We start from the raw sequence: 16,415 nt of genomic DNA on the forward strand, positions 1-16,415 counted from the left end.
TTCATTTTTCATAAAAGCAAGGGAACTGGACATTATGGTATACATCTGTAGTACTAGCTGCTAGGAGACTGAGGCCTCAGGAGGGGCTTGAGCCCAGGAATTCAGAGCCATTCTGGGCAACATAGACCCTGTCTCTTTAAAAGAAAAAAAAAAAAAAGTCATCTAGGAATTTCATTGTTTATTAAATCTTTGTTTTTAAATTTTAGCAACTAATCCATATTTTTCAAAATGAATGGATTACAGACTGATGGTAATTGAAAGAAGATAGCCAGAAAAGATTACTCAAGTATATGATTTCCATGTTTTATGAAGTTGAAAAACAAAAATAGGCAAAACTAATCTGTGGCTTTGAGGTTAAAATAGTGGTTATTTTCACAGCATGTTGACTGGAATGGGTATGAAGACACTTGTAGGCTCTGGAAATGTTTTATGTAATGATCTGGATGGTGTTACATAGACATATCTGAAAACTCATTAAATTGAATGTACACTTAGGTTTTGTGCATTTTATTGTTAATAAGTTATAACTCAGAAAAAAAAATGTTCTTTAAATGTGGGTCATACAGAAATATAGTTGGCTAGTTTTCAACCTTTGTAAATATTCTTAAATTTTATTCCTTATTAAGCCAAAGAAATATGTATTTGCACCACAATTTCCATAGAGAATTGTTAATTTAGTATTGAGTTTTAGCATTTTACTATCAGTCTATGTGGACAAATGTTTAAATTATTATTACCTTGTTTTTTTGATAACCAACAGGATCTCTTTATGAAGGTAGATGGAAGAGAAAGTTTCCCCAGGTAGTAACAAGAATAACTTGGGAGGAATTAATTTTCTCTTAAAGTTATAAAGTGATGTTTTCTTCTGTAGCTTATGTTTGTGACCATACTATAGTGCAGAGTATATAGAACCTTACAGCATGTATTTCAAAAACTAACCTTACCCACAGGTTAATTAGGAGATATTCAGTCTGTCATCATTTAACAAGCATAATAAATACCCTTAGCTTAGAATTTGTGTTATATGCATATTGTTGGAAAATAGTTGAATTTTGGTACCTTTATTAAGTTGAAAAAAATCATTCTTGGTTATAGAATTATGATTGGAATCAAGTAGCATTGTTGTATTACTGCAAATTGTAAATAATGTGCTTTTAAGTAGAGATTATAGCAGTAAATGAACATAAAGATAGAACAATTTGACTGCATATGATAGATACTGAATAAGTTGTGTTTTATCTTTTGGGTTTTTGTTCTTGTTTTTCCTTTTAGTCACCTTGGCAATGAAGACCCAACAGGTCCCTTCAAGAATTCTTTTTAAAAAATTGTTAAATAGGATTCGAAGCCAAAAATCTCTCTGGACAATTAAATCCATGTCTGAAGATGAGAGTGAAATGATTACGACTGTAAGTGAAATTGAGAGTAGAGCACCAACAATTGAATCAGGAACAGTTGCCAGTGAAGAAAGAAAATCTTCTGAGCAGGAACAAGGTGGTTGTCTCTACTAGATTTCTTCTTTGTATAACACATAAACCTTTCTTAAGTTGTTCAAAATTATGCTCAAACTTGAAAACTCAGACTAGAGGTCAAAATTAAGAAACATAATCCCAGAACTTGAGGGCAACAATCAAATGTTGAAAACCTTAGTGAATCTCTTAGACCACTTTTATTGTATTATTTTGCTTATTTATTTATTTATTTACATATATGTATTTATGTTTGCATTTATAAATTCCAGCGTAACTGATGAACCAAAATTAACCAGTCCCCTTTGCTAAGACATTTAGGCTGTCTCTCATTTTGTGTGTGTGTGGGGGGGTATTTCTAGTGAAGTCTTTTTATTTCCTTAGGAAGAGCTTTTGAAAGAAGTAGTTCTTAATGAAAAGATAGGACTATGTTAAATACTTTTGAATGTGTTGTGGCTTTCTTTTACATTCCCATCAGAGATTTGGTTCCTTTTTTGGTAATAGATAGGCTACTTATTTAGTAAGTGAAAACTAAGATGATAATAGGTAAGATTTAGGGTTTTTTTAGAAATTACAAAGATCATACTAACTATATCTTCTTCAATTATGTATGAGCAAATGAGATGTGATTAAAGTGTATGAAAATGTTTTGCTAGCAGGCTATCAGGAAACCTTGAAATGTGTCCTTTGGTTGGCCTCTTCACTCCACCTTCTCTTGGTTTTCATTTCTTACTGGTTCCTCCTTTATCATTTCCTTCACTATTTATCCATTTAAATAACCACGAGTCCTTACCTCCAGAGCTCTTTCTTAAATATTTTCTCTGTATCAAAACTCCCTACTTGGGAGGCTGAGGTAGAAAAATCTCAGGTTCAAGACCATTCTGGGAAACCTGGTCTCAGTAAAATTTTTAAATGGACTGGGAATGTAGCTTGGTGGTACAGTGCTTGCCTAGCACGTGCAAGGACCTGTGCTCAATTCCCAGGATCAAAAAATAAAACAGAACTCCTTAGTTGATCATCTATATACTAATGTCATCCAGAGAGCATGTTTCTGAGCTTGGCCTCCCTTTGAATCCAACTCATTTATTTGACTATTTGACATCTTCCCTTACATATCTAATAACATCTTAAATTTGTTCCAAACCGAACTCTCATATCCTCCCTTACCCTATACCTGTTTTTCATATAATCTTTCACAGTTTGATAACTTGCAATATTTTAATTCCTTTGATACAGCCAGAAAGCTAATGTTATTCTGGTTTCCTTTGATCATATCTGACATATGAAAGATTTCAGTGAGAAAGAGGGCTTATAAGATCATCAGAGGGATTTTGGCATCTAGAAGATGGCTAGAGTAAGGACAGGCCGTAAAGTTATTAAAGGGGAGTGACCAGAGAAATAGAAGAGAATGGGGTTTTGGAATCTAAAACAAAGGAACCCTAATATTCAGTCCATAGCAAAGTTATTTCAAAGGGGGCCCTGTTTGGGTAGACTTTCTCTGTTCTTACCTTGCTTCATTCCTCCACTTGCCTGACTACACCCCAGGCACATGGGTCTCTTTCAGTTCCTTGAATGAGCCAAGTTGTTTTTATCCTCACAGGGCCTTTTATACCTGCTGATCTGTTTGGATAGCTCTCTTACCTCCCGACATACTTTACCTGCCTGATTTTTTTCCTCACCTTTCAAATTTATGCTTAAAGGCCATTTCCTCGATAAATCATATCTGATCCATTAATTTAATATTATCTTTATTATATAGCCCCTCATTTTCCTGACAGTGCCAATCATAATTTCTACCTTTATAATTTTTTCTGTGATAATTATGTTTCTAATCCCTCACTCAACCTGAAAAACTTCATTGAGGTCTTTTCTCATTCACCATGTTTCCAGCTTCGAGCATGTGTGTGGATGCCTAATGAAAAAATGAGAAAGTAAATGGGTGCTCCATGCAGTGTGTTGGCTACCCTTATATGATAAAAATACACTGCTTTAAATTCCTTCTCTGCTTTGGTTTTATAGTTAATAAAAAATTCTAGTTTGAAATGCATCAAAGATCCTGATATTTCTTTATCTTCTCTTTTTTAATGTTGCTATCATGCTTATTATTCTGCTCCCTTTTATGCTTTTCCATTGTATTTGAAAACCTTGCCAGCATACCTTTTCAAACAGTTCTTTCATTTGTCTTGTTATATTAACTTTGAATAATACAAGTGGATACATATATAGTCATCAAAAAGTGACTGGATCTTAGCCAGGTGGGGTGGGACATGCTTGTAATTCCAGTGACTTGGGAGGCTGAGACAGGAGGATTGCAAGTTGGAGGGCAGCCTGAGCAACTTAACAAGACCCTGTCTCAAAATAAAAAAGGTTGGGGATGTAGCTTAGTGGTAGAGCATCCCTGGGTTCAATCCCTAGTGCCAAAAAAAAGATGATGATCAGATCTTTAAGTAAGACGTTCAGGTAGACCGAAATTGAATGCTTAATCTGAGTGTAGATTTGTGTTAGTTTGCCCTCTTTAAGCTTGACCTGATGATATAGTCATAATATCAATGATACTGTCTTACAGTTGTTGGAAGTGACATACTGACAATTGAGTCTGGACCACTTAGTAGTGAAGACAAATCACTTTCATGCCAAACAGATGCCAGAAAGGAAGAAGGTATTTTTTTTCCCACAATTCAGATTAAACTTGTTTAACTCTTCACATCTTTTCCCAGTAAAATTACATGTAATAAATGAATGCAAGGGTATTAATAGCAGTGTCAAAATTCTAAATTTTTAAAACTTATTTTTGTTTTGGGGATTCTCATAGAAACAAGTGCAGTTCCATCTGTCACAACTCTAGCTCAGAGTTCAGTTCTACTTCATCCTCAAGAAGAAGCAGTCAGAGTTAGAATGTCAGCAAGGCAGAAACAGGTAATTGAAAATATTACTTTTACAGTTTTTCTTCTCCTAGGTACTCCAGCTTTATTTGACCCATGTAATTTGTCTTAATACCTGGCTGGTTTTGATGTCATGTTTTCTACCTTGTGATACATACACTCAACTGATAAAATGCATTGTCTTTACTTGTGCTATTCATTTGACCCTTACTGTGTCTTCTTTGTATTTTGTGCTTTGTATACATTTTATATTCCCTATGAAATCTATAAGGTTTTTAAAAAAGGAAATTGTTGTCTTTAAAATAGTTTATTCTACATAATTTCTGATATAATCCTTTGTACAGAGTAAGTGCTTGATAAATATTTATTGATTTAATGAGTCTTTGTCATAATATATTAGATGGGCTTTGTAACCCTCCAAAACTTTTGAAAAGTAGTATTAAGAGGAAAAATTTCAAGTTCAACCTCCTTAACTGTAAATTTGGTCTCTATTCTACTTTTAATAAGTGATTTTTAAAATACAGATTACCTTGAAGGAGGCTAAATTATTCCTAAGCCAGTTTTTAGGTATAGTTTTTCAGAGAAATATAGCTGGGGAGTGAGAATTCTATGAGTTGGTATTTATTCTCAGATATTCTAGAACAGCATTGTCCAATAGGACTTTGTGTGATGGAAATGTTCCACATTTGAACAATGTGGTAGCTACAAGCCCCTTGAGCTGTGAGTCCTTAAAGCGGCTAGTGCAAGCTGAAGTATTAAATTTTAAATTTTAATTTTAATTCATGTAATTGTAAACAATGATGTGTATTGACAGTGCAGTTCTAGAGATGCTATGGAACTGTCAACAATATAAATTCGGTGGATCCTAAGTGAAGGAAACTAAGACGAGGACAGGAACACCACTCTGTATAGCCACTATTGCCTGATTACGTATAAGTAAAGTATTAGATCGAAACATTCCTCTTTGCAAAATACATCTGTGCCTTTTCCCACTTTTTCATTCAGTATTTTGTGTATCAGGAACTTTTCAAGGTGTTGCCTGTACATTTGACAGGCAACAAAACAGACTAGTCCTTTGGTTTCTAGATAACTTCTCTCTTAATGGGTATTCCTAAGAAATAAGAGTGCTATGGGGGTTTCAATATTTAATTTCTTCAGTCATTTATACTGGGAACAATGTAAAATTAAAGATGTAAAATAGAATTTGACCACACTGCTTGCTGTTTCTCTGGAGGAGGTTCTTCAGTGGCGATTAGGCTCTCCTTGTACTCCTATAAAACAGAATAGTTAATGTGTTTACTCCTTCTTATGCTTTACCCTTCTTTTCATTTTTTTTTTTTCCTCCTTTCCCATCTTATACTCCCACCCTTCCTTTGACAGTGCCACTAACAGATAAAACACCAGTTGTGGTCAATAGGTATTCTTGGTGATGAGAACTATTTCTTGTTACTGTAACACATTAACTTTTCTTTTATATGAGTTTGTTGTTAATAGACCAATAGTATTTTTATTACCTAGATAATGGAAATAGAAGAGCAGAAACAAAAGCAGCTGGAATTACTTGAACAAATTGAACAACAGAAGTTAAGATTAGAAACTGATTGCTTCAGGGCTCAGCTAGAAGAAGAAAAAAGAAAAAAAGCTCAACACTCTGGGGTAGGATGCCAGAAATCTTGTCACTGCATAAATCATTGGGGGGCAATATTGAAAATATGAACAGTCCTAGCATTCAGAAAAGTAAAATGTCTAATTGTTATATATTTAATAATGTATATATAAAAAGTGTCTACCAACCTAATGGCTCTCTGCTTTTAGTTTCTCTGGGATGCCAGCATAGACATGACTATGACTTGTGTGTCGTGTATATGTGGAACTTTTGGATTTGAAACAGAATGGTGATTACTTCATTTCTTACTTCTTATAAAAGTGTCAGTCTTTTTATTAAAAAAGAATATAAAAAGCTATATGGAAATCTACAACTATAGAATTTGAGTTTATATAAGATACTTTAGTGTTTGTTCCTGAATTTGCCTTTTAATTAGTAGCTCTGTCTTTTCTTAGGTTGGCATTGCTTCTGTACCATGCACTGTGGTTGCTGATGACAACAGTCATAGGCAGATGATCCACGACTATCAACAACAGCTTTTACAACAAAACAGGTATTAGCTAGTGTATCATTTCTATGTGACAGTAAGCTCCATCTTTGTGATTTATTATTTGGTTTATATGAAGATCTAATTGGAATTCCTTTAGCATTTTTCTAAGGGAAGTATAATATTGTTCCTTTTCCACCATGATTATGACCAACCCTAGATTGCTGTTTTTTTTGTTGTTGTTTAAATGTAATATAAAAACACTTGAAAATGTGGGGCTTTTTTTTTTTAACTAAAAAGTAATATTAATTTTTGTTTGTTTGTTTTTGGTAGGTTACATAGGCAATCTGTTGAAACAGCCAGGAAACAATTACTTGAATATCAAACTATATTAAAAAGAAGGTACCCATCCACATCAGCTTCATCATTGATTTCTGATCCTATTATATCAGTACCACCATGGAAATCTGAAAAACCCACTGCTGTATCAGAGCACTGGGATCAAAGTCAGAGTCATAACAAATATCAACCTATGCAATCCATACAGTTCTCAAAATTAGAACAAGATCATATTCAGGTACTGAGACAAAATCACTTTCCACAAGGACAGGTAAAAACAACAGAAATATTAAGCACTTCAGATGTTTTAGCCAAGCAGTCTTTGGAATCACAAAAATATCTAAGACAATCCTCTCAAACTGAAACACAACAGAGTGACTATGAATTGATTCCTAAAGTTTCTCACATACTTTCAAGAGCTTTGTCACATGATAGGCCAGTGGAATTGCAGGACACTAGAAAAATATCTAAAACATCTATGGCAACAACCTCTCAGACTTTAGATTCCCAGCAAATATTATCAGAGAACAGTGAAAATTTATCTTCCAGGCTAACTGAAACTTCTTTATTCCTACCTGAGGGCTCTTTTAGTATTCCTCCTGTTAAAGCTGAATCTGGAAAAGTTCAGGAAACAGTGAATAGAAGTTCAGTTTCTGTAAGTCATTCTGTAATCAGCCAAATACATGATCGACCTTTGTCATCCCCAGAGACTATCACAGCCCAGCAAGATAATTTGAAGTCTCTCCAGAAACAATTAGAACTACAGAAGGAAGTCCTTCAGGCAAGACAGGAAGCTCAGGAGCAATTGCTTTTGTCCAAACAGAAAGAATTGGAAGAGCAAATTGGACGCCCTGTATTCCTCCCAATGGTAACTCCAGATGTTTTTACTTCACTGCCTTCTGCCAAAGCTGAATCAGGGAAAATCCAAGAATCTTCTACAACCAAGAATACTACTACACTTTCCTCAAGTGATCCTGTCATCTCAGGCCTTCAGGATAGGCTTTTGAGTTTTTCACAACCTATCTTATCACAGCAAAATAACTCTAAACTTCTCCAAGAACAGTTGAATGTTCAAAGGGATAACCTTCAGGCTAGACGGGAAGCCCAGGAAGTCTTATTCATACCTAAGCAAAGTGAGTTAGATGGAAAAATAAGTTATGCACAGGCCGAGCCTTCTTCTCTGCCACATCAGGTAACTGAGCATACACGTTCTTCACTACCTTTTGCAGATAGAAAATCTGGGAAAATCCAGGAGCAGCAATTCTCCAAGAGTGAAAAAGGACTTCTCTCAAACCAATCTGAAATCCCAGAATCTCAGGATGGGTTTTCAAGTTTTCTACAACAGTTCCGACCTCTGCATGATAGTTTAAAGTTGCTCCAAGAACAGCTGACTACACAGAGGGATACTCTTCAGGCCAGACATGATGCTCAGATGGACTTACTTTTCCACAGACAAAGGGATTTGGGGGATGATAAATCTGGGCAGGTGAGTTCTTCATACTCAACAATGGTTGCTCAACATTCAGATGACTTGCAGGTTTCTGCTAAAGCTGAGCCTAGGAGAGTTCAGAAACTTTATTTATCTGAGGAGGAGAATATAACTCCTCCTAGTGATTTGATGATCCCAGCTCTTCAGGATAAGTCTCTCAGTTTTCCATACCATATCCTGCCACGACAAGAAAATTTGACAACATTCCAGGAACAGTCACACATACAGAAGGTAGTACTTGATGCTGGACAAGTAGTACAAACTCAGGAATTTGTTCCTGAACAAAATGAATTGAAGAGAAAAATTTCTTCTGATCAGACTGGTATCTCTTTACCTGTATCCCAGGTAGCTGAATCTGAAAGATCACAGGAGTTTATGTCAATTAAGAGTGACAGTACAGTTCCCTTAAGCCATTCTAAGATCCCAAGATTTCAGGAAAGATTTTTGAGAATTTCAAAACATATACTACCTCTACAAGATAATTTGGAGGAGCACCAAGAATGGCTAGACACAGAGAGAAAGGATTTTCATTTGAGCCAGAAAACCCAAGAAAATACATCTTCTGACCAGACTGGCTTGTCTTCCTTCATACCCCAATTAAGACAACTTTCATTTACTTCCTTCGCTTCTGCTGACTCTGTTACAATGCCGGAACCTCTTTCAACAGATAGTGATAGTAAAGTTCCCTCCAGGCATTTACAGATTCCAGAATTGCAGGATAGACTTTTGAAGATATCACAACGAATCCAGCCTCAACGAGATAATTTGAAGGCAATTCAAGAACAGTTAGCTACACAGAGGGAAGCCTTCATTCAATCTAGACAGGAAGCTCAGAAAGAAATGCTTTTAGATAAACAGAGTAGGTGGAAGGGAAGGATGTCCCCTGAGCAGGTGGGGACCTCTTCCTCACTACTGCTATCTTTATCTCCTACTGAATCTGAAAGAACCCAAGAACTTTGTCCAACTATCAGTGATAGTATAATTTCCTCAAGTCATTCTGAGATGCAAAAATTGCCTGATAGGCTCTGGGGTTTATCATCACCTGTTTTAACTCAACAAGATAATTCGATTGTACTTCAGGAACAGTTGAATGCACAGACAATTTCCTTTCCTTCTATTGAGAAAACTCAGAAAGAGTTTGTGTTGCCCAGACAATGTAAATTTGAGGAAAAAGTATCTTTGAAGGATTTTATCCAACCTCACCATGGTGATATGAAGGTGCTTCAACAAAAGTTAGATACACAAAGGAAAGTCATTCGATCTGGACAGGAAGTCCAAGAAGAACTGCTTTTGCAAAGATTAAGTAAATTGGAGAAAAGGGTATCATCTGAGCAAATTAGTTCCTCTTCATTCCTTTCCCAGGAAACATTGCCTGCTGCTAACTCTGAAAGAATGCAAAAATCTTCTGCCACCAAAATTGGTGATACTGAAACCGTAAGATCACAAGACAGGCTTTTGAGTTTTTCACAACCTATTCTGCCTCAGCAAAATAATTTGACAGCACAGTTTTACCTAGAAAGGAGCATGGTAAATTCTAATGAAAAACCTCAGGAAGAACTGCTTTTAAACAAACAAAGTCAGTTAAACAAAAGTGAATATGCTGAGCATGACCTCTCTTCTTTGTTTCAATCTAAGGAATTAGAGCATTCATTCATTCCACTACCTTTTGCAGAAGCTAAATCTGAAAGCATTTGTGAATTGTATTCACCTAAAAATGGACACGCAGCTCCTTCAAGTGATTCTACAATTCCAAGTTTTCAGTCTAGACTTTCACAGCCTGTCTTAGCACAGCAAGATAAGATGGGTCTTCAGAAGCAGATGGATCTACAAAAAGAAGTTCTACAATATGGCCAAAAAGCCCAGGAAGAATTGCTTTTACAGAGACAAACAGCATTGCAGCAGCAGATCCAGAAACATCAGGAAACTTTGAAGGATTTCTTTAAGGGCAGGCAGGTATGTTTTAAACTTATATACTTAAGAATTAAACGTTGGAGCCAGGAGTGGTGGCGCACACCTGTAATCCCAGCAGTTTAGGAGGCTAAGGCAGGAGGATCGTGAGTTCAGCCTCAGCAACTTAGTCAGGACCTATGCAACTCAGTGAGACCCTGTCTCTAAATTAAAAATATGTAAAAAGGGCTGGGAATGTATGTGGCTTAATGGTTAAGCACCCCTGGTTCAATCCCAGGTACCAAAACAAAACAAAAAAACAATGCAGGGTAAAACCTCACTCAGTTTTGATCCTATACCAACAAGTTTTTAGTTACTGAGAATAAGTTTTGATCTTAACTGTGCTTAATTTCCTACCCTACACATTGGAAATTAAAACAAAAATTGATCAATCTTCTGTGGTAATTATGAGATTATTTGAAACTCAACCAATTTAAATGCAACTATCACAAAAGAATATAGATTCTTATTTGAACGTTTGTTATAGTGGGTTTTAAACTCATCGTAGATTAAAATTGTAAAAATAAACTGTTTAGCAGAATTTTTCATAGGCATTAACACACCTTGTACTCTTAATGTATAACACTTTGTTGACATTTATATATGGATCAAAATCAGTTCTGTCTTCTTCCTTAAGGGACCTATTGACTGACTTTTAAGCTATCATGATTTTAGGCTGATGGAGAGCTGGACTTGGGTTTGAATTGTTGACAAGACTGGTATAGTCACTCAAATTCACAGTTTATCTACATGGGAGTTGAAAATGTGCTTTCCTAAATATGAATGTATCCATTTTATTTTAAAATGCTACTTCTTAAACCTTATTATTTAGTATAAATAGTTCTACAAATCCTTGATGTTCAGGAGAAGCTTGAGTTGAGTGAGTCCAGGAGCAGTTAAGTCCTAGGGACTTAATTTGTCATTTGGAGGAAAATTAATGGGAAAGAAAACCAGAGGAGGATACCCAAGTATAATCTCTTATTGAAAGGAACAGTGAAGGCTTAGTTTTAGTTGGATGCTAAGCATGGTTATATTTTTTAAAGGGAATATTACCCTTTTAATATTGGAAGCATATCTCTTTTTTAATCTGGAGAAAATTATAATAGTATAAGTGATGGAACTATTTACTTGAGTTTCTAATTTAGAAAGAAAAATGTAAATATAATTCTTCTCATAATTCCTCCACTTTTGTCATCCCCACCCACATCTGCCCACTTTTTTAGGCAAGTAAGCTCTCAGTCGAAAATGTTTTAAAAACACAGGAGATGGAGCAGCTCAGAGAATGGCTTCCTCATATCCAAGACCTAACAAGAAATGATCAGCAAAGCATTAGAGATGCAGATAAGAGCAACTCTGATGATAATTGGTTGTTTTCTGAAGATGGTAGTGCCAAGCAAAGTGGTAAGATAATTGCATTTTATTGTAATTATTCTGCTGATTATTCTTTGCTTTCATCCCCTGAAGTTTCCTGGTTGTAGAAAAATTTACAGTATGTTAATAGATTTTCATTGTGCCTAACTTTGTCCTTGATGTGATAGGTGAGCACCTGGACAAAGAACCAGGTAGAAGAACCTCAAAGCCACCTGTAGCCAGAGTTAAATCTGGATTAGACTTAAACCAACATGAACTTAGTGCTATACAAGAAGTAGAATCTCCACCTAGTGGCAGAACTTCTATACCAGGTAAATAGATGGTTTGATAAGATAAAAAGATATTTTCATGGTTTGTTAGTTTTCTACCTTCTTTGAAGATGCTAAAATTTAGAGACTTAGTTGTTGAGTACTTTTGAAAGGAAAAAACTGATTTACATAAGTAGTATTTATGTAATAGTATTTCTTGGACTTAAAGACATGTGGCATTGGGTAACCAGTGTATCTGACATGTGAGGGAAACAAATTTACTGCAGACAAAATTCTTTGATATTCTGTTTCTGATGCTCTTTATTCTCTCTGCTTCTGAACTTGTCTGCATTCTAAACTTGTTTCTTGTTTGTTTTCTCTTTTCCCTTATCACTTTTCTATTTTAGTACTTTCACAACTTTTTTCCTATGTCTATTGCAGGATAATTATTAACACTTAAAATCCTGGCTTTAATGACAATTAGAACAGATGTATTTCTTCACCATACTTCTTCCTACATCCATTTACCTGGAAATATTCCTTTCTGCAATATTTTGTGAGCAGTCCTATCTGAATTTCATAATTATTTTTAGATTTCAGACTCACCAAATAATTTTTGTGATCACGTTTATCAAAGCAAATCTTTTAAGGAGGAAATTGGCATCTTTAATGATAATATAATTATGTTATCTTTAATGATAATATAATTAAATTAATTAACACTGGCTGTTTTGGTCTTCAGCCATAAAGTATTGTGTCTTCATTTCTGATTGTTTGGAAGAATTAAGGAAGGTAGAGAGCCAGAGTAACCCCTTTTTTAAAATTCTTTATTAGTATATTAAAGTTACACATAATAGTAGGGTTCATTTTGACATAATCATACATGTATAAAATTTGATTTGCTCCATTTGGTCCCCAGTGCCTTCTCTTTCCTCCCCTTTTCTCTCCCCACTATTCTCCTTTCTTTACTCTAGTGGTCTTCCTTCTATTTATCTGCTTACTTTTATTATTGGTGCTTTATAAATACACATAAAAGTGGAATTCACTATGGCATATTTATACATGCACATAGCATAATGTTGTCAAATTTCATTCTGAATTTCTCCCATTTCCTGTCCCTCCCCCTCCTCAGTCTCCTATCCTTATGATATTGATCCCCACCCCCCTAATTCCCCATGAGAAAAACATTTGATCCCTATTTTCTGATTCTGGCTTAATTCACTTAGCATGACATTTTCTATTTTCATATATTTACCAGCAAATGCCATATTTTCAATCTTCTTTACGCTGAGTAAAACTCCATGTGTACATAAATGACATTTGTTAATCCATTCATCTATTGAAGGGCACCCGGGCTGATTTCATAACTTGGCTATTGTGAATTTCACTGCCATAAACTCTGAGTGGCTGTATCACTATAGTATACTGATTTTAATTCTTTTGGATAAATACCAAGGAGTGGGAAGATTGAATCATATGTGGTTTCATTCCTAAATAAACAGTAGAGGAATCTCTACTGTTTATAGAGTGGTTGTACTAATTTGCAGTCCTACCAACAATTATGAGCTTATCTTTTTCTCACATCCCCACTAGCATTTATTATTATTTGTATTCTTGATGATTGCCATTATGACTGGAGTGAAATGAAATCTCAGTGTAGTTTTGATTGGCATTTCCCTGATTGCTAGGGGAATTGAACATTTTTCATAAATTTGTAGGCCATTTGTATTTTCTTCTTTTGAGAAATGCTTGCTTAGTTATTTTGGTAACTTACTAATTTGATTTTTTTGTGTGTGATCTCTTTGAGATCTTTATATTCTGAATATTATTTGCTTATCAGGAGTATCTGGCAAAGATTTTCCTCTCATTCTGTAGGCTCTCTTTTCACATTCTTTTTTTTTTTTTAATTTTTTTTTTTTTTTTTTTTAGTTATTCATGGACACAAAATCTTTATTTATTTTTATGTGGTGCTGAGGATCGAACCCAGGTCTCACACATGAGAGGCGAGCGCTCTACCACTGAGCCACAACCCCAGCCCCTCTTTTCACACTCTTAATCATTTCCTTTGCTGTGCAGAAGCTTTTAAATTTGATGCTGTCCCACTTTTTAATTCTTGGTTTTATTTCTTGAGCTTTAGGGGTCTTGTTAAGGAATTTGGAGTGTTGACCCTATGTTTTTTCTTCTAGCATTTTCAGAGTTTCTTTCTGGTCTTATAAGTTTTTGATCCACATTGATCTGACTTTTGTGCAGGGTAAAGAATCTACTTGTATTCTTCACGTGGATTTCCAGTTTCCCCAGCACCATTTCTTAAAAAGGCTATATTTTTTCCAACATATATTTTTGGCACCTTTGTCAAGTGTCAGATAACCATAACAATTGGGTTTGTCTCTGTGTCTTCTATTCCATTGGTCTTCACATCCACTTTGATGCCAATACCATGTCCTTTTTGTTAGTAATAGCTATATAGTATAATTTAAGATCAGGTATTATGATGCCTTCAGAATCACTCAGAGTAACTCCTAAGAACCAGTCCCCTTTCTGTTTGGGTTTTTTTTTTTTTTTTTTGAGGGAGGAAGATGTACCAGAGATTGAACTCAGGGGGCACTGGACCATTGAGCCACATCCCCATCCCTATTTTATATTTTATTTAGAGACGGTCTCACTTGCTTAGCACCTCGCTGTTGCTGAGGAGGCTGGCTTTGAATTCGCAATCCTCCTGCCTCAGCCTCCCCAGCCTTTGGGATTACAGGCATGTGTCACCATGCCCGGCTCCCTTTCTGTTGTCTTAAGGAGCTTATAAAGTAATGATTTTATTACTAGGCTTTGAAGTTTTTTTCCTGTTTTGCATTATTTGACAAACCACAACTCTTTAGGAACTGATTAGTGCTTTCTATAATTCAGATTATGAGGAAGTGCTCATCAATGATTTTTATAATTTAATGAATCATGTTTGAAATTGCAAAAATGTCATCTTGTCTAAAAGGGAAATTAACATAATCCCTTATCTCCATTCTATCTTCCAGCCTTCTTTTTTCATTAAATAGTGTCCACATTTCAAGTCTCAGTACTTCTCTTATTGATATCTCCCAACACCCAATAAACTACCAAGTCTCAGTTCTACTCTGAACTCTTAAATCTGCCCACTTCTTTCCATTCCTGCTGTCACTCGTTTAATTCAGACTATCATTTTTTTTCTTGAATACCTGCTAAAACTTGCAGTGTCTCCTTATTTCAACTCTTGCTTTATTCCTGTTCATTTTCCAATGGCATATTCAGAGTAATCTCCCTCTTTTTCCCCACTTAAAACTCTGCAGTGGTTCCTGTTGATTGGAGGAATGAGTCTAAATTAGCTGAAGGCCCTGGCTTCATCTACAAGGCCCTTCATGATCTTGCTTCTTGATTTAAGCGCCTTTGTCTGATAAATAGGTTTCTGTATAATGTCTGTCCTAACACTTCTTAATATAATTTTTTACATAGTTTATAGTTTACACTGTTTTCTCTGTTTGTGGAATATCTTTTAGTTGGAAGTTGAATAAGGTCAATCTTTTTTTTTTTTTTTTGGTACCAGAGATTGAACCCAGAGGTGCCTTTTTAATATTTTACTTAGAGACAGGGCCTTGATAAGTTGCTGAGACTGGCTTTGAACTCTAGATCCTCCTCCATCAGCCTCCTCAGATGTTGAGATTACAGGTGTGCACCACTACGACAATATAATAAGGTCATTCTTAACAAGAATGTTATTTTTCCCTAAGGATGCAAAAACTGGTTTGGAGGAAGATGAAAAAAAGGTATTCTTGTTATGTACAAAGCAGTTATTAAAATGTCATGCGGACGGGGCAATTATCAAAAAGTCCTAAAAGACTCTTTTTGGAGGCTGATAATAAAAATGAAGTTGAATACACTGATTTATATTGATCTTCCAAATTTTTTTTTTTTTCCTCTGTTGTTCATTTCTATTTCTTTTCTTTTTGCTTTCTGGGCAACTTTCCTTAACTCGTTTGAACTTTTCATCTCAATTTTTATTCTATTAAATTGTAATTTCCCAAAGGTTGGTTTTTCATTCTGTCCCTGTTCCCCCCCCCCCCTACCCCAGCCTTTTCATAATATTCATTCTGTTTCATGGATCTAGAATGTATCTAAATATTTACAGATTTTTTTTATGTTTGTTAGGGTTCTGTATTTTCTGTTTATCTGGAGTTCTTTTGTTTTCTCTGTCTGACATTTTAGAGGATTTCCTCTAGTGCTTTGCATATTTGAGTAGGATACTAAAAGTCCTGCTGGAGGACTGGTGGGAAAGGTATGCCTTTTTCATCAGAGACTCTCAACTTAATATCTGTAGTTCTTTTTCTTAAAAGGAAGATCCTGTAACACCTTCACAAGCCTTTCAATTGGCACTGTAGCCAGACCTGAGGAAGCTGGGTTGACAGTGCAGACTTTGATGCCTGATTCCCTCAATGTGTCTGTCACTCCCACCCTTGCCTCATTTCTGTGCCTAATGCCCCTGAATTCAGAGTGTATTGAATACTGTTTATCTAGAAAACAGGCCTCATCTCGGGATGATGTTGAGAGATAGGGAGATC

At 35.4% G+C, this 16,415-nt stretch overlaps 1 protein-coding gene across 1 annotated transcript in view; it reads left to right on the forward strand.

Moving 5' to 3' along the window:
• The window catches only part of Cep295 (centrosomal protein 295), a 53,987-nt gene that overhangs the window by 27,560 nt on the left and 10,012 nt on the right, over window positions 1–16,415 (forward strand). The window contains exons 10-17 of the mRNA XM_026396091.2: window positions 1,273–1,491; window positions 4,033–4,125; window positions 4,279–4,382; window positions 5,867–6,004; window positions 6,410–6,507; window positions 6,775–10,222; window positions 11,440–11,617; window positions 11,755–11,898. Coding sequence (XP_026251876.2) covers window positions 1,273–1,491; window positions 4,033–4,125; window positions 4,279–4,382; window positions 5,867–6,004; window positions 6,410–6,507; window positions 6,775–10,222; window positions 11,440–11,617; window positions 11,755–11,898 — 4,422 coding nt within the window. The remainder of the gene's footprint in view (window positions 1–1,272; window positions 1,492–4,032; window positions 4,126–4,278; window positions 4,383–5,866; window positions 6,005–6,409; window positions 6,508–6,774; window positions 10,223–11,439; window positions 11,618–11,754; window positions 11,899–16,415) is intronic.

The sequence above is a fragment of the Urocitellus parryii genome, chromosome 4 (genome assembly GCF_045843805.1).
Source record: "Urocitellus parryii isolate mUroPar1 chromosome 4, mUroPar1.hap1, whole genome shotgun sequence".
NCBI classification, from domain to species: domain Eukaryota; kingdom Metazoa; phylum Chordata; class Mammalia; order Rodentia; family Sciuridae; genus Urocitellus; species Urocitellus parryii.